Genomic DNA, 27,305 nt, shown 5'->3' with positions numbered 1-27,305 from the left:
TGGCCACAGAATTTTCGTTTGTTCAAAAAAAAAAAATTGTGGGAAACGTCAAAAACAACATTTACTTAAATACATCATGGCTATGATCTTATGCATAAAAGTGGTGCCTGTATAACATGCAAATATCATAGAACAGTTAGGTTTTAAAAATTGCTTTCCCTGTTTGAATATGGAAACTCTACATTATTTGAGTACAAGTATAAATACTTTATACATCTTCACAGTTACAAACAATCCGTCTTCCCGCTTCGCAGCCTTCAAAACGAAACTGGACGTTTTTTGGAGTCTGCAGCATAAAACCCTAAATTGTGATATTCTGTACAATTATTGGATGTAAACTTCTCTTAAAGTGCCATAATGCATGATCCTTTTAACATGTGAGCACTGGTATCACTGAGCTTGTGTTTTATTGCTCTATAAAGGTTTTTGTTTTTTTCTTTTAGCCATAAAATATGTCCGTCTGTTCCATCTCTATTAGGGAAAATAAATTAGGCATATTTATTATTAAAGCACTTTATTTATATTTTTTTTCTTAAAATTCAAGTAATTCTAAAATATTCATTATGTATAGTCTAAACATACTTTCTAACTCTACGCTGAACAGCTGAATATCTTTGGTGCCGGGTGGGCTTTTTTTTTTTTTTTTACAAAAACAAGTGATCTTCATAAAAGGGGTTGTAAACTGCAAAATGACAAAACATGGTAGCGGTCAATGAAGGTGAAAATATTAGACTTTTTAAAAGAGGCACTCCAGATAAAAAAAAAAAAATTACTTCTACTCTTACTATTAAAAGAAAAAACTCAATAGAGATGAGCGAACCGGGTTCGGGTTCGAGTCCGAGTCGATCCGTATTTGACGTTAACGTTCGGTATTTGATTAGCTGGGGCTGCTGAACTTGGATAAAGCTCTAAGGTTGTCTGTAAAACATGGATACAGCCAATGACTATATCCCTGTTTTCCACATAGCCTTAGGGCTTTATCCAAGTTCAGCAGCCACCGCTAATCAAATGCCGAAAGTTCGGGTTCGGATCGACTCGAGCATGCTCAAGGTTCGCTCATCTCTAAAACTTAAGTCCTCCACTACTTATCAGCTGGTGTATGTCATGCAAAAAGTAGAGTATTCTTTCTAGTCTGACACAGTGCTCTCTGCTGCCACCTCTGTCCATGTCAGGAACTGTCCAGAACAAGAAAGATTTTCTATGGGTTTTACAACTGCTCTGGACAGTGCCTGACATGGACTGAGGTGGCAGCAGAGAGCACTGTGTCAGACTGAACAGAAAACACCACCACCTGCAGGACATACAGCAGCTGATAAATAATGGAAGACTTTTTTTTTTAATAGAAGTAATTTACAAATTTGGATAACTTTCTGATACCAGTTGATTTAAAATTTTAGTTTTTTTCTCTCCAGAGCACCTCTTTAAATTATTTTATTACTTAGTGGCAGAAGCCTCTTCATCTCTGAGCAGTAATATTTCCTGATTGTATATGTCTGTAGACAGCCTTGTACTATGACAGGACATAATAAGTGCCCATGGCTACAGGCAAAAGCAAATACTGTAAGTGTCCATGGCTACAAGCAAAAGCACAGGGATTTTTTTGCAAGCACCCAATGGCGACATGTTATTGGAGCTTGATATTGTGCTGTGACTTCCCACCTGGAGAAGGAGACAAGGAGCTGCTACCAGAAAGTGCTGGTAACTGTAGGAAAGTGAAAGCAGCTCCAATACATAACGCTTCTTTTACGTTTACAACCCCTTTAAGGCTATGTTCCCACTATGGGATCATAGCAGAGAAAGGCCGGCCATCTCATAACATTGATATGACCATGATCATTATTCGCGGCTGTCAACATTCTGAGATGGACGCCTTTCCCCGCTATGATATCATAGTGAGAACATAGCCTAATAGTATATAATATATATTTATGAACCCAACATAATTTCTAATTCTTGTTACAATAAAACAACTTATTAAAATTGTAGTAAATGTGTAAGTGACACTGATGGTCATCTGCAGAATATTCTTACATCTCTGGTAGGAAACACTTTAAATAATAGATAAGAAAATTGGATAAACAGCAATAACGTAATATATTGTTCCCAACAGAATTCCCCAAAAATGATAAAAACCAGAGGAAACCATTTAATATTATTATACATAACGGTTTGATGATGTAACGTAATATAACAACAATATATTAACCATATAAAAACTTTTGCACTCTCACCCAGTCATAATATGAGAATAAAACAGAACTAAACACGGTTAAAATAAGTCACATACTGTATGAGGATAATAATAATAATAATATAAAAAAAATCCTGGAAAAAAAGACTTGATTTTCTTGCTGCCCACGCTAGAACAAGAAAATCACTTGGATACAGCAGGCAATTCAGATTTTCAATCAACAAACACCCTCTGTCTCTTTTACTGCTTTGTTCTCTCCCTCTCCAACTTCAAATGTACAATTTAGATGAAATGCTAATGGCCTCCAAGCACAGCTTTACGGAACGGCATTTGGGGACGTCCGCAGATTAGAACGCATTGTGCTCATTCGGCATAGTCAACTTTTCCTTCTATAAACTCCGCATAAACTCGAATCTGCTTGTTAGGATTAAGGGGGAAAAAATGACAAAAAATTCGCAAAAATAATAGGCTAAAAATGTGGAAAAAAAAATAAAAAAATCCAACAAGGCAACAGACTCGCTATTTGTAAGGTACAGTGCAACCTGACCAATAAAATCCTAATGTAACAGTGTTTTAGCTAGCAGTCAACCTTATTCTGTTTCATTTTGCTACATTGGTGACACCAAATTTAAAAACAAAACAAAAAACAAAGCAAAAAAAAATCACTTCGAAATAACATAAAACAAGATAGACTCTCAAACAATGATAGACTATTAACATATGATTCAACATTAATAAAAATATTCTCTGTTTCTTTATAACTGTATAGACTTCTTTATCATAAATAGTGCAGTGCTCAAAATGTTAAAGGGAAATATGCCAGTCTTAAAATCCTGCCAAGACAATAAGGGTATAACATAAGAGCACACTTCATATTCAGTGTTTGTGGTCGATATTTTACAGTGTTCTCAAAAGGACAGTGAATTGCTTGACTTCAGTTTTGCAGCTTTACACAACTGTTGCTGGCCTGCGGCCCATCTCGGCTTCCAGTTTGACCATCTGCTGGATTTCCTTTGCCTAAGGCCAAAAATCGTGGAAATGTGGTTAATATGGTGACCGTTCATGACTGCCCATGTGTTCTAATAAGAGGGTATATATGATATAAAAAAAAAAAGTTATGATTATATATGTAAACAGTGTGATCAATGGGTTAGTAAATCCACCTACAGTAGACATGAGCATGGATCGCATTGATTCCTTTTTAAAGCTAGGTTCACAAAACGTCTATTTTTGGCCACTCGGTGGCCGTTTTTGTGGATGGCTGTCATTTTGAGGTTGAAAAAACGTCCGAGGTTATTACATGTCTCCAGGGACAATCCAAACCCTGGAGATGTGTGTAAAGCTCAGTGATAGAGAGAGGGAGTAAAACCCCTATAACACGGGGGGCTATCATCCGGAATAAGCAAGCACGGACCTCTCAGGTCAGCGCTTGCTTGCACTCGTTCCCCACTCACTCCTGGCGCTATTACATGTGCCAACAGCAAGCAGGTAAGAGCTAGGGGTCTCCGGGGAGCTGTGGGAGGGCTGCCTGGGCAATCGTTAAATCATCCGGGCAGCCCATAGAAGATAGCAGCGGTCTGCTGCCTCTGCTCCTATTAGACGGAGTGATGGCAGAAGATCGTTGCTTTTCGGATTGTTAGTTTTTCAACATGTTGAAAGACATTAAAAGACAAAATCGTTATTACATGAAGCAATTATCAGCAATGATGGCCGATAATCGGCCAAATATGTCCAATAATCCCTTTGTGTAATAGGGCCTTAAAAGTATACTTACTGCTCCCAGAGAACCTTGGCAACCTCTATCAACACTACAAGGACACCAAGGGGATAATACAAAACATTTGCAAAATTCCTTTTTTTGCATTCCCCTAACAAAAGTTTAGGGATGGGAATATCTTTTTCCAATGCTTTGTGTGTACCTATTTTAGTTGATGTGCCATTTAAAGAATGTCTGACATCTAGATTCCTCCTTCCCTCTGATATGGCTTTCCTAATTTCCATGTTGATGATCCCACTCTACATTTCCCATAATGCCTCTGGATTTCCCCAGACAGGGGAAAGAGAACTCAATTTGCGGGTAGATATAGGTATTAAATGGATTTTCCAGTTGGATTCTTGTATATCCACGAATTTAAAGTAAGTTTTTAAAGTTGTGGAGAGGGCAGGTATATATCCTGATCACTGTATGCAGGTGAAACCATGCCAGCACGAAATGTCCAATACGTGGCAACATTGCACAACTATTGGTCACCGCATGAGGTTGAAACCACGATGATCGGAATATACACCCCCCTTCTCCACATTTAGAAGACTTACTGCTACCCAGATAACGGCTTTAAGAAAAAGTTTTGGCATGTCAGAGGCTAGGGTGTCACTGCGGAGACCCTAACTGATCAGGCAAACTATTGAATGATTGCAGTGATCTCCATCCACGCAGCTATATTATAAGTCTATGGGGCCAATGGATAGAGAGGATTGATGGCAGGAAAGTGAAACACGCCATTGCATGCTTTCCCCCACTCATTCTACTAAACTTTTAACATGTCTTTATGACATAATCTCCTGCCTGATCTAACATTGGGTGTGGACAGATGCACTTGCACGCTAGCTGGTACATTGTCCAGTGTACAGTTACAGTGTACAGTTGTGCCAAAGCCGATTGCTTCTCTTTTCTGATCCAACTGCATCATTTAAAGTAATTCAAATATATAGCATGTAGTAACACATCATCTTACTCTCCATATACATATATACGTGCATTCATACATTAGTTAGAATATGATGTTAGTAAAAAAAATAAAAAATAAATGATAATAGGCAATGGAAGAGCCGCCATACCTTGTGAGTGAGACACGGCATGGCACGATTTCAAAAGCTGTTTGTACAAAAACAACAAATTATGTCAAAATTATGCAGCGTGATATGAAGCAAAGAAAGAGCACAGTAAAAGTAATAAAAGCATGGAGAATGTATGAAAAACTTCCAAATATACAGTACAAACACCATCTAAAAGACCTTGGGAGCGGACAGGCCTCACTGCTTACTTCTAGGCGCTTGGTTCCACTCTCGTAAGTTTCCTCTTAAAAATATAATCTGTTCCCAATAATAGATTTGTACAAAAGTGAACATCACAGACTGGTGGATTGGTCAGGTGTATTTCTATCTATCGTTAACACTTAAATGGGTTCTCCAGTACTTAAATAATTAGATATGGTATGGGAACAGATGGGATCTCCATAGATGATAGAACAAGATAGAGAGCAAGGACTCAATAAGACTAAAGGCCATATTATATGGGCTGATGTTCCGGGGGGAGCGAGCAAACTGTCAGCTCAGCAATTGCTTCCCTCCTGCTTCCCGCTAGCTGTCGGTGCTATTACACAGACAACGAGCGGGGAGCTGCAGGAGGGGCTGTCCGAATGATCTTTAGATTGTTTGGGTGGCTGACTTAAGTTGTGCATGTTAGGCCGCAGAGCTCTGATGCGGGCGCATCAGCGCGCGCCGCATCAGAGCCTCCCATAATAAACAGTGAAGCGAGAGGCCGGAGAATTGCGGCCGCAGAAAACTGACATGTTAGTTCTTTGCGGCCCCGCATGGGATCCCGGCCGGAGCGTATGCGATGTGTATACGCTCCGGCCGGGATCCCATTGAAAATAAGGAATTTTTCCACTCCGCATTAAGTACGGCCGCACTTTTACGTAGTGTGAACATAGCCTTATTTTGAATGGTTATCGGCCAGAAGGGTTGTTAAGTAAGACCAATAATCGTTTAATGTAATAGGGCCATTAATGTGACATAAACAACATGTCCATGTGAAGACAAACCATGGACAAAGGTATGTAGACCCCCAATCATCACCTACATAAGGGCCGTATTACAAGGCTTGATCAGTAAAGTAGAAAAGTTCCGATCTGCTAGATCAGTGCTTGTTTACTGAGCTTTTTACAAGACTCGACTATTGTGCAGCAAGGGCTACACGGACATCATTAGCAATGTCTGTGAAGCCTTTGCCTAGTGTAAAATAATAAAATATATACATAACACGCTCCCCAGTGTCTTTCTGGCTTCTGCTTGCTGCCCACAGCTGCCGGGAAAACTGTAGAGAAAGTCTCTGAAGTGACAGGCGGCTCAGCCAATCACTGGCTGCAACACTGTCATGTCTGGGCCAGTGATTGGCAGCCTCGGGCAGAAGCCAGAAAGACAACAGGGAGCTGGCAGAAGCATCAGGGAGCGTGGTCAGGTATGTATATACTTTATTATTTTCCTTACAGATTCATCACTATTACACGAAGCGATGCTTGGCTGGCTTCTGATGATTTTAGGAAAGGACTAAAAGTCACAATCTGCTGATCATTGTTGTTATCAGCTGATAATTGTCTTTATTACACATAGCGATAATCTGCCGAATCAGCCTGATTCGGCAGATTATAGCTCCGTGGAATAATTGTCTGAATCGTCCGTGGAATAGAGACCATGATCAGCCGATGATCGTGTCATCGGCTGATCGTTTATTTAGGATCAAACCTAAAATCATCAGGCACCGACCGCACATCGCTGCGGGGAATAGCGATGTGCGGCGGGTGACCGACTATTTCACAAGCACCATGCTTACCTAAGCATGTTGCAGGTCTTCTCCTGCGCTCCTTCTTCCTCCCGATCCCGAGCGTGGTCCCGAGCTTAGCAGAAAGACCGCTCAGCCAATTATTGGCCAGGACCACCGCAGCCAGTGATTGGCTGAGCGGTCTGTCAGCTAAGACAGTACACATCGAAGCTGCAGCATGCGGGACCGGGAGGCAGAAGAAACGCAGAAGACCTGCAACATGTTTAGAAAAAGTATGGTGTTTAAACAAGGGCTGCAAGGACATCAGTAATGATGTCCCTGCAGCCCTTGCTAAGCGATTATCGGGCCGTGTAATAGGCCCAGTAAACGAGCGCCGATCTAGCAGATCAGTGCTCGTTTACATTATTGATTGGGCCGAGGAATAGGACCTTTAGCGTATCCATGTTTTTCAGGACTACCTAGGACTGCATCCAACTTCTACAGCTACCGGTAATTGAATGTTGCATGTTCGGGTTCAGTATGATTTGCTCATCTCTATTAGCAATAGGTTGCGTTACAATAAGTACTTTCTTATCAGCACAGGGGCTAACATACAGATAAACAGAGTATATCCACGAGATTAGACGTAGCAATGGAGAATCTCTGCCCGGGTTTGCTCTACCTGTTCATTCTGCTTCTCCAGAAGTTCCAGATGTTCCAGCTGGGCTTTCTTTAACTGGTCCATTTCCTTTGATTGTTTCATTGCCAACTACAAGAAAACAGAACGTGACACACGGCTCTGTTATTTATCAAGGCGACAAAATTAAGACTTTCATGATTTTCCATTTAACAACAGCAGTAGTCTGTTATTTTATAGTTAGAGGTGTCAGACAAAAAAGGCATTTCACCAGGCAGAATAGTGACAGGCTCGAGCGGTTGTCATGGAAACGCTAAGCCTGGCATTATGCTTGGCGCTCTTGCTGGAGATCAACAGTTTGTTTTCATTGTGAACACAGTTTCTCTGCATTGATTTATTGTATAATGCATCCAGGGCTATCAATAATATACATATGTAGAGGAGGAAAAGTCTTTAGATGACTCATAAATGACTCCCAAAGTGCTCATACTTTTACTTATTGTTTTCGGGAAATGCCACCAAAAAAATGTGGCAGTGGGGATTGTAATAGTGAAGGGTGCTTGTTTTGTTAGGAGTTGTCCGGGCAAGACAAAAAAAAATTTCCTTGGCTAGGATTGGTGTAAACCATAAACATATGTTCTGTTCCTCCGGTCATCACTTCACATCATCTCACTGATCGTGTCCTTTAGCCCCTTCAGGACCAGGCTAATTTTAGTTTTTTTTTAACCTACAGACCCCCATGAGCCTTTATTTTTTGTGCCACTGATTATACTTTACAATGGTAGACTTAATTTTTCCATAAAGTATGGTGCCAAACTAAAAAAAAAATAAAAAAAAAATTGTATTTATAAAAACACAGTTTTTAACAGTATACATGGGTGACTTTCAGTATTACTGCAGCCCCATAGAGATCACTGCAGTATACTTAATACAGCAATGATCAATCAGATCATTGCTGTATTACTCTAGTCTGCAGCAGACCAGACACATCGATTGCCAAGCCAGGATCAGCGTCAGTGGGACACTGAGCCCCGGAGCGTTAAGCAGAAGGGATCTCCTCTCTGGGATCACAATCGCGTGGGGGAGATCTCCCCACTAGACACCAGGGAAAGGGGGAAATAATACATTTAAATGCAGCTGTCAGTCTTGAGCTGTGCGACCCCTCTCTAAACCCCCCCCCCCCCTCCCCGCATCAGGACGTACTGACTGATGCGGGTGAACATCGCGACATGTAATAGCGATGCATGGCCGATGGCTGATGAATGTGTAAAAAAAAAAGCTTTATACATACCTTTCCAAGCTCCCTGGTGTCCTTCTAGTTTCAGCCCACTCCCCACAGCCGCTACTGGAACTTCTGAGCCAATCTCTGTAGTGGCAGGCCGATCAACCAATCACTGGCTGCTCTCCACTTCTTCTATGTTCTGCGCTATCCCAACCCCACATGACCTGCCAGTTTAGCTAATCAGTAGCTGCAGTAGAGTTCCTCCTTAAAACTCAAAGGCTGAGCAAGCAGATCCTGTGATGTCTACTAATGTGAGTGAACAACGGAACATCCGGAGACGCTATAGACTGCACCGTATTACACTTGCCATGTAGTCTATGGCATTTCTGGGAGTTCCATTGACCCTTCCGTCAGAAGAAACAGCGTACCAACAGAAGTTTTTCAATGTAGCTGCCGCACTGGCCAAATGATAGCTACACTTTAACATTTTAATGGTAGCTTCACACAGCAGCGGATTTTAGGCTGCGGATCTGCAGTGGATGGACAGAAGATCCGCAGCAGATTTGATCTAAATAATTGAACACAGCATGAAATCTGCACCATTAAATCTGATGCAGATCTGCTGTGGATCTGTTGCGGAGCCTGTACGTGTGAAGGAAGCTCGGGAGTTACACAAGTTGCTTAACTCCATTGCATAAACAGTGTAAATTGCGCCCCCTCCCCCCAAGTTATGCAACAAATGTACCTCATGGGCTACAATGTTTTTGTAACTCCCATGAATGTAAATGGAAGTTACGTAAATTGTATATTCTGACGTTTTTGACTGTGTTCGGCTTCTCGACTACCTTCAAAACAGGCAGGAGGGAGCCAGGGAGCCCTCGTTCTTAAGATAGATGCGGGTCCAAGAGGTGACACCTGTAACTAGGGGACATTTATGGCATATACTTTGATTATGCCGCAAGTGTCCCAGATGGGTATACACCTTTAGGCCAGTATAACACTGGCCATTCTGTGACCCGACAGTCACAGAACGGCCGGTGTCAGTGAAGTTTGTCCCGACCAGTACTGAAGTACCTGTGGGATAAACTTATTTTCTGGTGAATTGGGATGTGGGCGCATCCGTGTGTGCCCTGATCCCAATTCCCGATTGCACAGAATGGAGAGTGTGGCTGGAGACGGCTGGAGGTGTGCCAAGAGTAGGACCAACAATAGTGTAATATGGAATTATAAAACTTATAAAAGGAATATAAAATCCCAATGCAGTAAACAAATCTATGCATTTACAATAAGACTACAGTAAAAAATGCTATAAAATGAGCTTTGTTCTGCATTTTCATTAGAGCCTAGTGGTCATATGGATATGGAATGATAACAATAAGGCTTTTTATCTTCTGCATTAAAAAGCAGGTAATGATGACATCAGATAGCAGGGGGCGATTGATTCCAGTATCTTTTTTCTTTGACAGATTTTCGGATGATCAGCGGCTTTGTTCTGTCCTCCGCTCTATGATTTCTCTCCAGTGACATCCATCCATGGATACAGAGACATGGCGGGCTAGGGAGCAGGCACAATGTGAACAAAGCCTTATTGTGTTCTAGATCACACAACCCATTGCAATCAGTGTGGTATTTTATAACCCGTACTGTGCATAAAAGAGCAATAAACCAAAAAGCCATCAACACTTATTTTCACAATGGTAACAATGTTTTCATTTGAACCCTTATGCACATCAAGGTTTTGTACCATAGCCGTATTGAACTCTTTGTAAGGATCTGTAAAATGGAGAGAATCTGCAAATGAAGTAGTGTGAGATCGACTGCCACTAACTTGGCGAGGTTAACCTTATATCCTATACCCCAAAGATAATGTATAGCATGTAGAAAAAGAAAGCAAATGAAGGTCCTCTAGGCAAGTTAGAATGGTGAGGAGTATATGAGTTCTGGAATAATGTGAATATATATCAATGGTGAAATACAATGTACAGTTTATTTAGAATATATATGTATATATATATATACACACATATATATACTGTATATACACAGTATATATAAATATATATATATATATATACAATGGGAGTAGCGGAATAAAATGCAAACATGAAATCTAAAAAAAAAAAATAATAATAATAGTATAATAAAAATATTGAAAATGTAGAAAATGAAAAAACAGAAATAAAAAGTAAAAGTAAAAGGTAAAACAAAGTCCAAATCGTCCAAAGTATACTGAGTCTGATGATTATACTAAGAGAACAATGATTAAAAGTAATGGTGGAAAATAATTAATAATATTTCATGTATCTCATTCATCCGATATGCGTGGCAATAAATAGTTTAGTTGATACAGTTCGTAGCAGCATTAAATGGTAATTGGCTCTTTTCTCTATATTAGAGATGAATTGTATTCAGCTATAAAGAACACCGTGGTGTTCTTTCTGTACTGGTGTAATGTCTATCTTGTGAGAGATCGTTGTAGCTCTCAGTATTTGCAGAAGGTCATTGATTTATTAGAGAGGGTGACAGGAGTATTCACAACGTAGCGTATTGCAATTAATGGTAAGTTTGGTGTTAGACACATTTCATCCGTTTGGAGTCCGTGCTGTGGGTTACGTTCAGTCCGCCAATGGTGTCCTGGCTGGTAGTGGTGCAGCCGATTCAGCAGTGCTGTTTTGACCTCTGCAGCGTTCGGGTTATCCGATAGTAAGCACTTCCAGCGCTTGTCGGCGCTTGATAAATAGAGTTGATATTTAGCGCATGCCCAGATGAAGTTGTTGACCTCGTGTGGGTCTGGGACCAAATTCAAAGGTGGTAAGTAGGGATGAGCAAACCAGCCGAGGTTCGCGTTTGTATGAACCTGAACTATCGGCTTCTGATTCCCGCTGTCTGCCCGCTCCGTGGAGAGGGTGGATACAACCTTGAGGACCTCCTGGAAAACTGGGATACAGCCATACCTATAGGCTGTATCCCAGTTTTCTAGGCGTACCTCAGGCTGTATCCACCCTCTCCACGGAGCCGGCAGACAGCGGGAATCAGAAGCCGATAGTTCAGGTTTATACGAACCCGAACCTCAGCCGGTTCGCTCATCCCTAGTGGTAAGCTGCTATGTCCAAATGGCAAATAGGATGAATGGATATGCTTATAATAATAAAAATAATAATAATTATATTTATTCGTATAGCGCCAACAGATTCTGCAGCGCTTATTTAAATATATAAATACATTACAGGTTATATATTAAATTATACAATGAATAAATTACAATAACAAAATAGTGACCTGCTCTCAAGAGCTTACAGGCTAGGATGACTGGGAGTAACACGAGAGGCAACAAGTGCTTTATTTGTCAATGTTCCAGTCATTGTACATTATAAAGCTGTATTCTTATTTGTAATGGCTGGACGCGTTTCGATGCCCTCTTGGCCTCTTTTTCAACAGCAAAAAATATATGATAAGTTCATATAAGATAAGTTCACTTATCATATATTTTTTGCTGTTGAAAAAGATGGGCATCGAAACGCGTCCAGCCATTACAAATAAGAATACAACTTAATAAGCATATCCATTCATCCTATTTGCCATTTCGACATAGCAGCTTACCCATTTTGAATTTGGCGCCAGACCTGCACGAGGTCCCGCGGGCAACAACTTCATCTGGGCATGCGCTAAATATCAACTCTATTTATCAAGCGCCGACAAGCGCTAAAAGCGCTTACCATCGGATAACCTGAACGCTGCAGAGGTCAAAACAGCACTGCTGAATCGGCTGCACCACTACCAGCCAGGACACCGTTGCTTTTCTACATTTTCTATATTTTTATTATACTATTATTTATTTAAAAAATTTTTTAGATTTCATGTTTGCATTTTATTCCGCTACTCCCATTGTTTTATTTTTATTGACGTATACACAGTTTCTGGTACCAGAACAATATTTCCTAAGTTGTGCATATATATATATATATATATATATATATATATATATATATATATATATATACTACATAAACTGTACATTGTATTTTACCATTGATATATATTCACATTATTCCACAACTCATATACTCCTCACCATTCTAACTTGCCTAGAGGACCTTAGTTTGCTTTCTTTTTCAACATGATCTGTAAAATGTCAGACACAGCAGTCTATGGGGCCCTATAGTATCCCTATATGCCGATAATGGCATACAAAAGCATACAATAGCTAATTTCTAGATTGTCTATGAATCCGACAGAAAATGACATTCGACACAAATGGTTGCCTGCACTGTTTGATGCCATATTATGGAGCTAATGTCTTCTAAGGGAGAACATCTCCATAATACATTACTGTACACAGAGTGCGGTTAGCTCCATAGCATGCAGCTGTGGGATCTCTGTGTGCCTCTATTCAGTCTCTGTGTACACGCCCGTGAGGCATTCACCATAGCAGCAGAAGTAACAGTGCATCTGTACTGTCTATCATCGTTCTTTCGCAAAAAAATAAATCTTCACAACTGCTTGTATTAGAATTAATATCAGCTAATATCTGTCTCTGCGAATTGCAAGTCTCCAGTGACACACATAGAGCTACCTGCGGAATAAAAAAAAAAAGTGTCTGGTGATTTCTATTCGCACCATCAAATCCGCAGCAGATTAATGGAGTACTCCAGTATTCAAAGGTCTGTCTAATCTTATAGCGGTATGACATACTGTATACCAGGGGTACTCAACAACTTTTAGCGAAGGTCCACTTACCGGGGTCTATTGTCAGGTGAAGGTCTGAGCTGAACATTAGTAGTAAATGTGTTGTTTTGTTAACGTTTCACAAACGTTGTTGAACTATTTACATACAGAATTAGTGGGAAAACTGGCATTTTTTTCCTCTATCATCAGCCCTTATATAGTTCCCCTGTACGCTCCCCTAGTACTATATAGCCCCCCCTGTGAGCTCCCTCAGTAGTAAATAGCCCCCCTGTGTGCTCCCCCAGTAGTATATAGCTCCCATGTGCGCTCCCCCAGCAGTATATAGATGCCCGCTTTGTGTTCCCCAGTAGTATATAGCCCCCCTGTTTTCTCCCCCTCCCATATAGACCCTCTATGTGCTCCCCCGTTTGTATAGAGACCCCTGTGTTCTCCCCCCGTTTGTATAGAGACCCCCTGTGTGCTACCCCCGTTTGTATAAAAAACCTGTGTGCTCCCCCGATTTATAAAGACCCCCGCTGTGTGCTCCCCAGTAGTATATAGCCCCCCTGTGCTACCCCTCCCATATAGCATATAACATAACAAAACACTTATAGTCACCTGGGTCCAGGCGTCTCCTCTTCTCTTCACTCTTGTGGCCGCACTGCAGCGGTCACAAGAGGCCGCTCTCCCCTTCTCCTGGCGCCGCGCAGTGACGTCACTCAAACACTGACACCGGAGACAGAGAGCGGCCTTGTGACTGCTGTGGCCAGTGAGGGGTGACTGATAGGGAGGGAGCTCCCTCTCTGCCAGTGCTGCTGCTGCGCGGTAACTATAAGCACTCGTTACGAGCGCTCATAGTTACTGTGCAAAGAGGAGCAGCGCAGCTCAGTTTACAGGTATACTGAGCTGCAGTAAGGGGTCCGGACAGCTGGCCTCCACGGTCCGCCAGTTGAGGACCCCTGCTGTATACAATAAAAAGTAAGAAAAAAAAAATGGCCAAATGTATCACAGACAGACGAGAACAAACGTTTTCATTTTTGAATATGTATGTGTAAAGAAAATGAAATATGTCTAATCCCGAAGAATGGTAAACTAGTGCAGTCTGTCTATCTGTCTGTATATCTATCTATTTATCTATCTATCTAATATCTATCTCCTATCTATCTATCTATCTGTCTGTCTGTCTGTCTGTCTGTCTGTCTATCTATCTATCGATCTAATATCTATCTCCTATCTATCTATCTATCTATCTCCTATCTATCTATCTATCTATCTATCTATCTATCTATCTATCTATCTATCAATCGTGGAATATGATGGGGCTACATAAATACAATTATTATATGTATTGAAGTGGTTAGTATTATACAGCCTACCCAATTTGTCCTTTGGCTCAAAGATGTCTGGAGGATAAGGCACCATGTCTTTTTACCTCCTATTTCCAGATCAATGGGAACATTAATAAGGCAGATGAATGGCGGCATGAGTTGTTAGTACTGAAAGGTGACATATTCCTTTATTTCTGAGATTTAATTAACAAAAACAAGAAGGAGAGAATTCAGATATCGACTTGTTTGCATTGGCGGGCAGAACATTTATTTCATCAACCAATTTTTCCGGAGGAGCTCAGTACACAAATGTATTGTTTACTTCAATGATTTGCAGGGTCGGTGGCTAAAAGTTTTATTTTTATTTCCGAACAAAGCAACCTTTCGTGAACTTGTCAATCCAGCAGGTTAGAAAAGGGTAAGAGAGGAGGCGGAATAGGCTGCAAGATGGATCATGTGATAAACAAGCAGCAAGCTGTAATTTTCTGTTGCATAGGGTGACAAGATAGTGACTCATTTCTACTTACTCTTTTCCTTTCTTCAAGGAATTTCTTTGTGTTGCTGCTGTTCAATTCCCTCACTCGCCTACAAAAAAGACATCAAAGGAATATAAATGGAGGGCAAAATGAACAGCGTGCTGCTCCCTATGCTATTAGCACAAAGAAGCGCGGCGCATAAATATTAACAAAACCAACACAATCGCTCATTTGTTATATACATTTGTAATGACTGTTCTAACACTGAAGGGCGTTTCTTGTAGCAGTCATAGCTGTGCTATCTGAATTGGCATGGGTAGATCCTTACTACAATGAAGAGGGTTTCATGTACTCGATGAAACACACAGATTTAAACCCATTACACTGCAGCAGGACCTGTCATTTCCAAAAACTTGGAGATGTCATTGGCTTTAGGGTCTTACAACAGAGTCTGTATTTAACAATGATGATAGCCTTAAAAGCGAGTCTGTATCCACCAACCCACCCTACCAAACCGCTAGTTCCATTTGATGAGAGTAAATCTTTACCGGTCGTGTCCTTTAAAATGTGCCTGGTGCCTTGGTTAGAGCAAAAAATGATCTTTTAATCTGCAGCACTGTGTCATACTGGCGTGACCTAGAGTGTCTGTGCCCCAGGCCTGCGACGCCTCTCCTTTCTTACTCCCCACCCTCCTCATCATTAGAAAGGAGAGGCATCGCAGACCCGGGGAAACAAACACTTTAGGCCACGCCAGTATGACACAGCGCTGCAGATTAAAAGATAATTTTTGGCTCTAACCAAGGCACCGGGCACATTTTAAAAGACACGACCGGTAAGGATTTACTCTCATCAAATCCATGGTACTAGCAGTTTGGTGGGTTGGTGGATACAGAGTAGCTTTAAGGTTAGCACCTACCCAAGGTGCTTACAGTGTGCTATAGTTGGCAGTCTCCTTGTGAGCATGTTACCCTTGGTAATTTGTGGAGTGGATTTTGTACAATCACAAGTCTCCCACAGTATTATTATTTATTTATAAAGCGCCCTTAATTCCAGAGCGCTAAACAGTAAAGAAGAGTTGTGGCTCAGTGTTTTTGCCGTATTCTAGCATGCCTCATTACTATTACCCCTCCCTCTTCTTCAGGAATAATCTCTGCTGCTCAGCCTCCTGCTCGCTCACACTGTCAGCCAGTGTCTCTGAGTGTTTAGAACTGATATGCAATTAGTGTAACTACACTTAAAAACAATACAATAGGGTGAAAAAAATAACTATGTATAATTTTAATCAGGGGAATGGAACCCCGGGAAAAAATTGTTATTGGCCTCTAAACAGGTGATTTACAGTACGTCGTAGGCCACAGCTCCAACACAGTTAGCCTAATTGCTGCTAAATCCTTTGTAGGTCTCTGTAGAATATGGCTGAGCCGCAATACCAAACACAGTCTAACTTCTAGAGTGGCACTGTTTCTAGTAAACAAACAAACAAACAAACAGTCCTTGTTATCATTTCATGGCAACATTTACTGCAATTTATTAAATGCTAACCTTTCAGCCAAGCACCTAGAGATGAGCGAACCTGGAGCATGCTTGAGTCCATCCGGACCCGATCATTCTGCATTTGATTAGTGGTGGCTGCTGAAGTTGGATAAAGCTCTAAGGTTGTCTGGAAAACATGGATACAGCCAATGACTATATCCATGTTTTCCACATAGCCTTAGGGCTTTATCCAACTTCAGCAGCCACCGCTTATCAAATGCCAAACGATCGGGTTCAGATGGACTCGAGCATGCTCCAGGTTCGCTCATCTCTACAAGCACCCCAAAAAAGTAGTTTTATTCGTAGCCCACAGCATGGCTACCTGTGTCATTGCTGGTGGTTAGCAGGGCTCACCATCTCATTTCTACCCCGAGCACAGCTACAAAGCTCATTTCTAGACCCTAGTATGACTCCCCATATCTTTTCTCGTCCCCAGAATGACCCCGCTCTTATTCCTAGTCCCCATTGTGGTTTACTTGCTTCTTCTTCAGTTCTCAACATGGATCTGTATCTCACTCTAGGTCCCCAACATTGCACCTTGCACATTTTCACAATCCTGGTCCCAAACATGGCTCCCTCTCTTATTCTTAGTCCCCAGCATGGCTCCTTCTCTAACTCTTATGTCCCAACATACTTCCCCCTTGTATTTCTAGTCTCCAGAATGGCTCCTTCTCATTTTAAGTTATTAGCATGGGTTCCTATCTGATTGCTGGCTAGAATGACACCTTACTTTGTTCCTAGACTCCATTGTAGTTCCCTATTTCATTCCTAATCCGCAACAATGCTTGCTCCCCATCTCATTCCTAGTTCCCACTATGGAACCTCATATTCCTGATCCCCAGAATGGCTCCTCATCTCATTCCTTGTCCCCAGTATGGTTTCCTAATTTATTCCTAGTTCTCAGCATGGATCCATATCACATCTATGGTCCTCGGCATTTTCACATTTTTGGACCCTAACCAGGGCCGTTTCTGTGGTCTCTGCCGCCTGAGGCAAACCTCAGGCGGCCGCCCCACACTAGCGACCCCCCCTGCCGCCCCCCCCCCACCACTCATTCTGCAGTCTGCAGTCGGATCGGTGCGCGCGGGAGCGCCGGGGGGGGGTATTCCTATAAGGGCTGCATTCCCATGTCGAGGAATGCCTGTAACCGGAGTCTCCCCCGCCCGGACAGCATCTGATAAGATGCTGAGAGCGGGGGAGAACTCTATTGATATGTGCCGCGCTGTAATGACAGCACCACGCGCGGCTGATTCATTACAGCATCGCACGTATCAGTACAGTTCTCCCCCGCTCTCAGCATCTTATCAGATGCTGTCCGGGCGGGGGAGACTCCGGTTACAGGCATTCCTCGACATGGGAATGCAGCCCTTATAGGAATACCCCCCCGGCGCTCCCGCGCGCACCGATCCGACTGCAGCCCTCGCCGACACTCACCACAGGCTGAAGGGCAAAGGGAGATGCTGGCTGACGGCGCGGGAGCCCGGCGGGGTACAGTGGTGAGCGCTGATGACAGGACAGGCAAGCGGCTGCAGGGCTGCTGTCTGCCGCCCCCTGCAGGAGCGCAGAATCTGCCGCCTGAGGCGGAATACTCATTCCGCCTCATGGCAGAAGCGGGCCTGACCCTAACATAGTCAGTCCTCAGCATGGCTCCTTTTCCTATTCTCAATTTCCAGCATGGTTTCGCCTCTTATTCCTAGTCCCCAGTGTGGGAGCACTCTCATTCTTGGTCACCTTCATGGCTCCTTCTCTCCTTCCCGATATGACTCCATTCTCACTCCTAGCCGCCAACATGTCCCCCAAAATCGCCTCTTCTTCCTCGCTCTGGGCTGGGGATGTGCAGTGTAAATCTGCTACTGCCTAATACCCAGTAGTCTTTTTTAAAGGGTTATTATCAATTATTACTATATTATTGAATGAAGTACATACCTCTCACGTTCAGCTTTATTTTTGATGGATTTATCTTGGCTTATGGCTTTACTGTTTTCCATGGAGATTTTAGCCTGGTTGGCCCTCATCTCCTTGCTTTCCCTGTAAATACAATGACAAAGGTTATGATGCTTATTAAGTAGAAGCAATATACCTAATTACATAGTAACATATTACCGATAAAAAAAAAATGAAGACATATGGATGAGCCGAAAGGCAGCAATGCCAGAACTTAGTTTTCTGGTATTGATCCATTGATCCTGTACTGTATAATGGCGTACCGATCATGGGACAGCTTCAGCTGTTGTGTCTGTTGTTCTTGGACAGTGATTAGCAGCTTTTTGAGGAGATCGCATTGTTGCTTTAAATGTAAATCTTGCAGGTCTTGTACTTCAGCAGCTTGAGTGTTAAGCAATTCTGACCATTCCTTCGTATGCTGCGCAACAATTTCTTTCACCTAGTGGAACACAAATGCACTACCTGGTTAAACATAGGCAGTCTGAGCGGAACTGCTGTACAAGGATTTTCTGGCCAACTACACGTTGCTGTAATGGGATGGAATCAAAATAGGTTAATTATGTAGAAAAATGGTAGTAACTATGGCTATGTGTGTTGGAATATATGGGTATGTTGTGTTGAGTATTGGACAGTCCCTGAAATTAAAGGGGTTATTCAGAATTAAAACTAGCACAGCTACTTTTTCGCACAAACAGCATCAACCTTGTCCTCAGGTTCTATGTGATATTACAATTCAGCTCCATTCACTTCAAGTGTACTGAGCTGCAAAACCACAACCACACTGAGGACAGGGGTGGCGCTGTTTCTGGAGTAAAGCCATGTTTTTCTTAGCCTGGAAACCTCTTTGATACTCATAGGGAACCTGTCATTACATTCATGCTTCCTGAACTATGAGTTGATGGGGAGGCCCTTGGTGGCTTCTGTCTGCTCTTTTTCCCATGATTGATAGATTGTTCTCTAAATCCAAACAGGGAAAGGTCTGTCAGTCAAGGCTGGTAAGATGGGGAAAAGCCATTGGGGACTTGTGGTCAGGGCAGAATCAAAGTAATGACAGACTCTCTTTAAGACATCAAATAATTTTGCCAATCATAGTTTGCAGTAGTTTCCGGAGTGCACATTTTACAACACAGCCATGGTCCATTGTTTGTATTGGACACGTGAGCTATCGGCTTCTGTATTCCCACTAGGAAGAGAGGGTGGATACAGCCTGAGTAGCGCCTGGAAAACTGGAATACAGCCTATAACCTATGGCTGTATCCAAGTTTTTGAGGCAGTCCTCAGGCTGTATCCAACCTCTCCATGGAGCAGGCAGACAGTGGGAATCAGAAGCCAATGGTTCCCGTTCGTACAAACCCAAACCTTGGCCAGCTTGCTTATCTCTACTCCTAATTCATCCTGCCTATGGCAGGGTGTAATAGGAGTAGATCATTGCAGCCATGGAGGTCATTGATTGCTTCAAGGGAAAGGTGATCAAAGGAACAACAAAAACAGCACCATGGGTTCAACTGCACCTGATAAAAGGCGTCTCAGCTACTTATCCTGCGTCATACATGCTTAACAGTATATGACATATGTGCACATTATTATAAATTATAAGGAATACAGAATCTTTCCCCACAAAACAATATATCAATCTGCTCAGCTCCTCTTGCTTTATAACACTCTGTCTGCAGATAATATTGCATGTTCAATGTGAAAGGTTCCTTTTAACACTTTAAAATGCATTTTTTGTGTTGACTTTACAAATATTAGTTACAGGGTATACTTTGGATGCAGCGGAAATGACAAAACAAAACATACAAATTTTATGTAAAGCGAAAGTACCACTAGGTACATAGCTTTAATTTTTTACATAAATGGATCAGTGCCGGCATGGGTATGCCAGTGCCACGGTCCTTTTTTTGAACTGCCGCCCGGTTCCCACACATGGCTCCGGTCTATCCCTGAGCACCGGCCCAGCTTGAAGCACTGGAGGAAGACCCACCGGCCGCCAGTGTGCCGATCTCCCCTCCTCTCTGTGACGCAACTTTATTAGAATCAATGGAGCCGCATAACAGAGGGGAGGGGGTTTCATCACACCGGGGCAGTTCAAAAAAAGGACCGCGTACCAGCATCCCCAAGCCGGCGCCAATCCATTCATGGAAAATTTTTTAAAGCAATGTACATAATAATACATTTGCTTTAATAATGTTAAGTTAATAACGGTATATAACCAACAAAAAGGCATGCAAATAAAAAAAGAGGTGAGTCCCACAATAAAAAAAGAGGTGAGTCCCACATTTGATACCTCTCTAATGTCTATAAAGAAATCCTCCAGAATTATGCTTTTATCTCAATTGCTCAATTTCATCTCAATTACCCAAGGACTGCAGGAAATTTTAACATGCAGGAGCACAAGGCTACAGTTTGGCATTTATGGGGAATCTGGATGTATGTACATGAATGTCACATACATGTCTTGATTAGAGATGATCGAACATCGGAAAATATTAGGTTCTATAGAACTCGAACCTTCCGAATTTGATTCCCGATGACTTCCTGGTCCGTGGGGAAGAGAGCCCGGGTACTGCCTGGAATTCCAGGATTCAGCCTAGGTAATAGACTGAATCCCAGAATTCCAGGCGGTACCTAGGCTCTCTTCCCCACGGACCCGGAAGTCATCGGGAATCAAATTCGGAAGGTTTGAGTTCTATAGAACCTAATATTTTCCGATGTTCGATCATCTCTGGTCTTGATCAGGAAGCTCAAGCTACACAAATTCTATGAAGCATACAATTCTAACAAGTACTTTGTGTATTGCCTACGCTCTCGCTTTATACCAGGTGAGGGTCTGGATCTTGGCTTTAAATAAAGAAAAGTTCCTGTTGTTTTAGGACATTGCACAATTGGGACTAATTACAATTCTCAGCAACCATGATTCACTATGAAAACAATGACAACATATAGAACATTGAATAATATACTTTCCATTATCGACACATCTAAAACCTCATCTAATTAGTGCGCCAGCTCGGTCCCACTCACCACTCCTACACTCTGTCTGCTCTGTGTTTCGTGGGAACAACCTGGGGTACAATAGCAGCCAATAACTGAGCAACCACATGTACAGTCTCTTCTAAAAAAGAGAAAGCTGAAATCTAGCCATAGCAAAAACTTTAAAAAGATAATAAATTGTCAATGACTGCTTTATATAATTACTAAATATCATTACCTCGAGTGAAGTGAGATAGCAAAACTATATAGCATGCCTATTTCTACTCTAACCCAATTTTTCTTATAGTCTACATGAGACCATATGGCCACTTTATTCATTTTGGCATATCCAAATATGAAGTACATGGTGTGGGCTAATGTTACACCTACCTCGACAGTTTGGAGAAGTCTATAAAAAGATTAGGCTAAGGGGAGTATTCATGGTACTCAATGCTGCACTACAAGTCAATAGTTAATTTTAATAAGAATTTCACATGTTCTGGTATTAGTCCATTCGGTAAGACATTGGTGATACATCTGGTCTATTACATCTGTCAAACAACAGCCAATGTTCTTGCCATGTGTGAACATGGCCTGTAAAACAAAATACAGTGGTAACACATTGTTCGAACGTTTTAGAGGTATTCAAAATCCAAACTCAGTATCCAAACATTTTTGCAAGCGTGGATTGTGGGTTGTACAGTACAGTAGTAGTACAGTCAGTGCACCACCATCTCCCATGCTTTACAGTGCTGGGGTGGAGGGGCAGTATACATTAAAGGATGACTGGGGATTTGGTACACTACTGTACTATAGTTGCTCGTTTTGTTAAATATTTCTTGATTTAAATGTACTGTATAGTATAGTTCTGTACTGTACAGCAGTGGTTAAAGTAGAAGTATGGCGGACTACAAAATTCGGCAGTGGCAGGGGGGAAATTGTTTACAAGTACTAACTTAACTCTTGTCGTGCCTGCGGTGAGCGGTGGGACCCCCGCCAGACTCCGGGATCTCCGGCGCTGACACGTTACAACCCGGTTGATGGACTGGCTGCTCAACAAGTCAGTGACTGGAGCGGGACACAGCTCCAGTCACTGATTGGCTGAGTCGCCAGTCCATCAGCTGGGCAGGCTTTTTCCACGTCATCAAAATCAAGAGGGAAAATGCCTTCTGGCGGGGGTCCCAAGGACAGTCCCGCCGCTCACTGTGGGCATGGAGAGAGCTACTGTAAGTTAATTGTTAATTGTAATAAATTTCTCCCCTGCCTCTGCAGGCTGCCAAATTTTATAATACACCGGACTTCTCCTTTAACCTGTACACTCTTCAATGTAATAAATGAGTACTGTAGTTAATTATTGGTGGGTGCCGGAACCAATTAAACACATTTAAATTATTTCCTAAGGAAAAACACTGCTCGGTTGTCAGACTACCTTCTAGAACCGATTAAGTTTGAGAACAAAGGTACTACTGTATAGATCCTTTTTGAATGTGTACAGGAATGGCTGGTTTTCCAAAGATTTTAATGTAGCACCTTTAAAATAAAAAGTTTCAAAATACGGCTGCGTTTTATACTGATTTTACTTCCCTGTGCTTCGCATTTAGATCTGCTCTCTTTAGTTTTTCCTTTGTGGTGAATTTACCTTCCCATAATAACAATGCCCATATTTCAGTCTTCGTGACATTTTATATTTGCAGAAAGAATGCCAATAGTTTATAGGTTAATTTAGTAACAGGTTGAGAAAATGTCTGGGATAAAGATTAATATCATAGAGGCCAAGGATCACAAAGGGTTGAGATTTTACAATTGAATAAACCAGCACTTATCTATTAGAAATCATTGCAGTTAAAGGAAAACTACAGAAAAAGAAAGAGCAATGTCTGATCACTATCGACTTTCTGATTGTAGATCTCTATGTACAGTACAGCAGTAAACAGACAATTTCCCCTTACTGACAAGATAACATCTAAGGGATCCACCACAGATTGGAAAGCTCTGGTTATTGGAGCTGCAGACCAGTCAATGTTTAAATGGGTCTTCCACCTGGTACAATCCCTACTTGGTAAAAGGGTACTTTCACAATAAGCAATAGACAGAGCCATCTTTGTTATAGTGTGTACCGGGTGGATTTAAAGAAGTCCGGCAAATTTTTTTATTAAAGTATTGTATTGCCCCACAAAAGTTATACAAATCCGCAATATACACTTATTACAGGAAATGCACATAAAGTGCTTTTTCCCCGCACTTACTACTGCATCAAGGCTTCACTTCCTGGATAACATGGTGATGTCACTTCCTGGATAACATGGTGATGTCACAACACGACTCCCAGAGCTGTGCGGGCTGCAGCTGCTGGATAGGATGATGGCAGGGGGATGCTCAGTTGCTCAGTGTCCCTCCAGTGCCCTGTGTCCCTCAGTGCCCCTCTGCCATCATCCTCTCCAGCAGCCACAGCCCGCACAGCACTGGGAGTCGGGTCGTGACATCACCATGTTATCCAGGAAGTGACATCACCATTTTATCCAGGAAGTGACACCACCATGTTATCCGGGAAGTGAAGCCTTGATGCAGTAGTAAGTGCAGGGAAAAAGCACTTTATAAGCATTTCCTGTAATACGTGTATATTGGTGATTTGTATAACCTTTGGGGAGCAATTCAATACTTTAATAAAAATGTTCGCCGGACTTCTCCTTTAAATAAAAAAAAGAAGAGACACTTACCTACTGCCACCAATGCTAGCTTCAGCATCGTTGTGAGGCCGTTTTCCTGTTTTTGGCTACATGACATAGCCATTCTTCCACCTCAGCCACAAAACTTTAATTTGTTTCAATCTACAAAACCATGTGGGGAATTGTTTTTTGCAGGACCAATTAATTGCACTTTGTAATAATACTCTTTTTCATAAAATATATCATGAAACCAGAAAAAAAAAATTCTAAGGTGAAATTAAAATTGTTTTGCAAATGGTTGTGTGCAGGGTGGTGGGTATCTCTTATACTGTTCACGTTGCTTTATACATTCGGTCAAACTGGTTATCATGTTTTTTTTTAGATTCTTCAGGTCTGTACAATTACTACAATACTGCCAGACTTGGATATTTTTCAGGCTATTGAAATGGATCAGTCACAATAGACAAAGAGGCTAAGTACCGGCCTAGGACCGCCATCACAATGGATTGGGAGCTGACCTCTGTCAACCCAATGACCTCTGCCACCCCAATAATGCACCACCTGTGCTGCAGTCAGCACAAGACAAGACAGTGCGCTGCAAGAGATAAAGGAGGACAGTTGTAAATAAGCCCCCCCCCCTTTTACCCAGACTAATTTACTAAGAGACGTACTACTCTTATTGAAGCCGGCTGGCCTCCTGCATCTGGCACAGACATTGCAAAACAAATCTACATCTGCAATGTTTTTCAATTTAGCATAATGGAAGTTATTTAGTTAAAGAGGTACTGCGGGCGGGGGTTATTTTTTGGGTATGGCCGAGTAAGGGGTGGAAATAGAGGCCGCCGGTCACTTACTTCCCCGTTTCCAACGCCGGGTCCAGGATTACGCCGCCCTATTCTCCCATCCGGCTGCCGCTTCTTGGACTGAGCTGCGGCTTGAGATGTGACATCTCAAGGCAGCTCAGCCATCCAGTGGTCGGAGCAGAGTCCCGCCTCAGCCGCTGGATAGCTGAGCTGCCTTGAGACGTCACGTCTCAAGCCGCAGCTCAGACCAGGAAGCGGCAGCCGGACGGGAAAAAGGGGCGGAACGAGTCGGGACACGGCGATGGAACCGGGGAGGTAAGTGACCGGTCGCCTCTATTTCCACCCTTTCCTTGGCCATACCCTAAAAATAACCCCCACCCGGAGTATCCCTTTAAGTATCAGTTCTTTAAATTTTGCCATGTGCAAGATAAATAAGGGTCATGGATCTTACTCAATCACCGACAGAGCTGAGTACAATAAAAGGATGAGTGCACTACAGTGTTCCCTCAACATTTGATATTAATTGGTTCCAGGATGACCATTAAATGTTGAGACCAAAACTCTATGGAAAACTGGTATGTGGTTCTGAAGCCCCCATAATATCATCCCAAAATGAGAAAAAAAATGTAGATTTGAAGAAAAATAAGCAGATAACTAATACAGACAAAGCAAGTCTTTATAGACAACAGTCAGAAGACGCTACTGGAAACGGTAAATTACTTTCTATGTAGAGGATCGGAGTGTTTTCAGGGTCCTCATTCCAGTCCATGCCTAGATACAAAACAGTTTCACAGGAACTGCTCACTTCACGTCCTTCATCAACATTTCTATTTCGAGGTTGGGACTCTGACTTGGCCATAATTTAAAAAGTTTAATGTTATACTTCTTTCACCATTCTTTGGTAGAATAACATGTGTGCTTAGGAAACAGAGAATTAACAACTTTTCCAGAACACTTCCAGAAAGTTAAGGTCCTATTACACCAAGTGATTATTGGCCATATTTGACCTATTATTGTCTGTTACTGCCGATAATCGTTTGGTGTAGTAGCTCCTGTTAAAAGCCAACAATCAGCTGACCCTCGTCTTTCAATATGTTGAAAAAAAAAAGAACGATAGCGGCGGTCTGCAGGCTGTCGCTCTGTGTAATAAGAGAGATGGCAGCAGACCGCCACTATTTTCTATGGGCTCCCCAGACAATATTTAGAGCTCCTCCTGCTGCACCCGCACCCCCCCCCCCCCGCTCTTACCCACTCGCTGTTGGCTCATATAATAGCGTCAGGAGTCGGTGGGGAATGAGGAGCAAGTGAGCTCTGATCTGACAGGTCGGCGCTCACTTGCTCCTCCAGATCAGGCCCGGGTAATAGGTGCTTTAGACTTTGATAGATCACACAAAACGAAACAAGGTACCAACCCTCACACTGATTGTAATGCTACCAGCTGAAAGTGCCTGCCTTTAATTTTACCTTCATATTACCTGGTAATCCTAAAGGTTCACATACTTTTGCCACTCAAAGATATGTGATATTTGATCATTTTCTAACTAAAATGTAATATTTTTCATGTATTCATTTGATTTGGTTGTCTATTCCTTCGGGAAATACTAATGATGGCCAATACAATCAAAAGTCCCCTCTATTGACAGACTACAACCATGTCCAATGATTGTAAAGTGGTGGTCACCGACCCCTTTGGTGGCTTCACATGTTTGGAGAAGGCCACAGGTACTCTTTAGTTATTGACTTATTGCGTTAGTTTAATGTCTGTTCTTAAAGTGTAACCCAAGTTCAGTGTGAAGAGATGATGAACAAGCTAGACAGTACAGTTTTTAAGGAAACCATTAGAGATGGTCCGAACCTGGTTTGGGTCGGGTTCGTACGAACTAGAACCCTCGGAAATGATTCCCGCTGTCTGCCCTCTCCGTGGAGAGGGTGGATACAGCGGGAGGACTGCCTGGAAAACTGGGATACAGACATAACCATAGGCTGTATCCCAGTTTTCCAGGCGGTCCTCCCGCTGTATCCACCCGCTGCACGGAGCGGGCAGACAGCAGGAATCTGATGCCGAGCGTTCGGGTTCATACGAACCCAAACCTCGGCAGGTTTGGACCATCCTTAGAAACCATGATGCCCAGAGTTTCCCATGTATAAGTCCATTTTATAATAAATAGGAATCATGAAAAACTTTGCAGAATGATTAGAAAAGCAACACTGGAGTTATTATTTAAAGGAGCTATTCGGGACTTAAAAACTTTTTTTTATTTAGTGCTGCCCAAATTTAAAACATAATAAACATTCATACCTTATCATGCTCGCCCGCTGTCCTCCTG

General features: G+C 42.2%; 1 protein-coding gene across 5 annotated transcripts in view; it reads right to left on the bottom strand.

The window, feature by feature from the left end:
• Positions 1-978: 978 nt before the first annotated feature.
• The window catches only part of PLCB4 (phospholipase C beta 4), a 271,807-nt gene continuing 245,480 nt past the window's right edge, over positions 979-27,305 (bottom strand). For all 5 annotated transcript variants that reach the window (XM_069955430.1, XM_069955434.1, XM_069955433.1 and 2 more), the window contains 6 exons: positions 18,800-18,975; positions 18,519-18,620; positions 15,111-15,168; positions 7,414-7,500; positions 5,030-5,066; positions 979-3,208 (listed from right to left, as the gene is read on the bottom strand). In XM_069955430.1, coding sequence (XP_069811531.1) covers positions 3,126-3,208; positions 5,030-5,066; positions 7,414-7,500; positions 15,111-15,168; positions 18,519-18,620; positions 18,800-18,975 — 543 coding nt within the window. In that variant the 3' untranslated portion in view covers positions 979-3,125. The remainder of the gene's footprint in view (positions 3,209-5,029; positions 5,067-7,413; positions 7,501-15,110; positions 15,169-18,518; positions 18,621-18,799; positions 18,976-27,305) is intronic.

Source organism: Dendropsophus ebraccatus, chromosome 15, assembly GCF_027789765.1.
Source record: "Dendropsophus ebraccatus isolate aDenEbr1 chromosome 15, aDenEbr1.pat, whole genome shotgun sequence".
In the NCBI taxonomy this organism is placed as follows: domain Eukaryota; kingdom Metazoa; phylum Chordata; class Amphibia; order Anura; family Hylidae; genus Dendropsophus; species Dendropsophus ebraccatus.
Note: the sequence above shows the minus strand (reverse complement) of the source record. Positions and strands in the feature narration are given on the sequence as shown.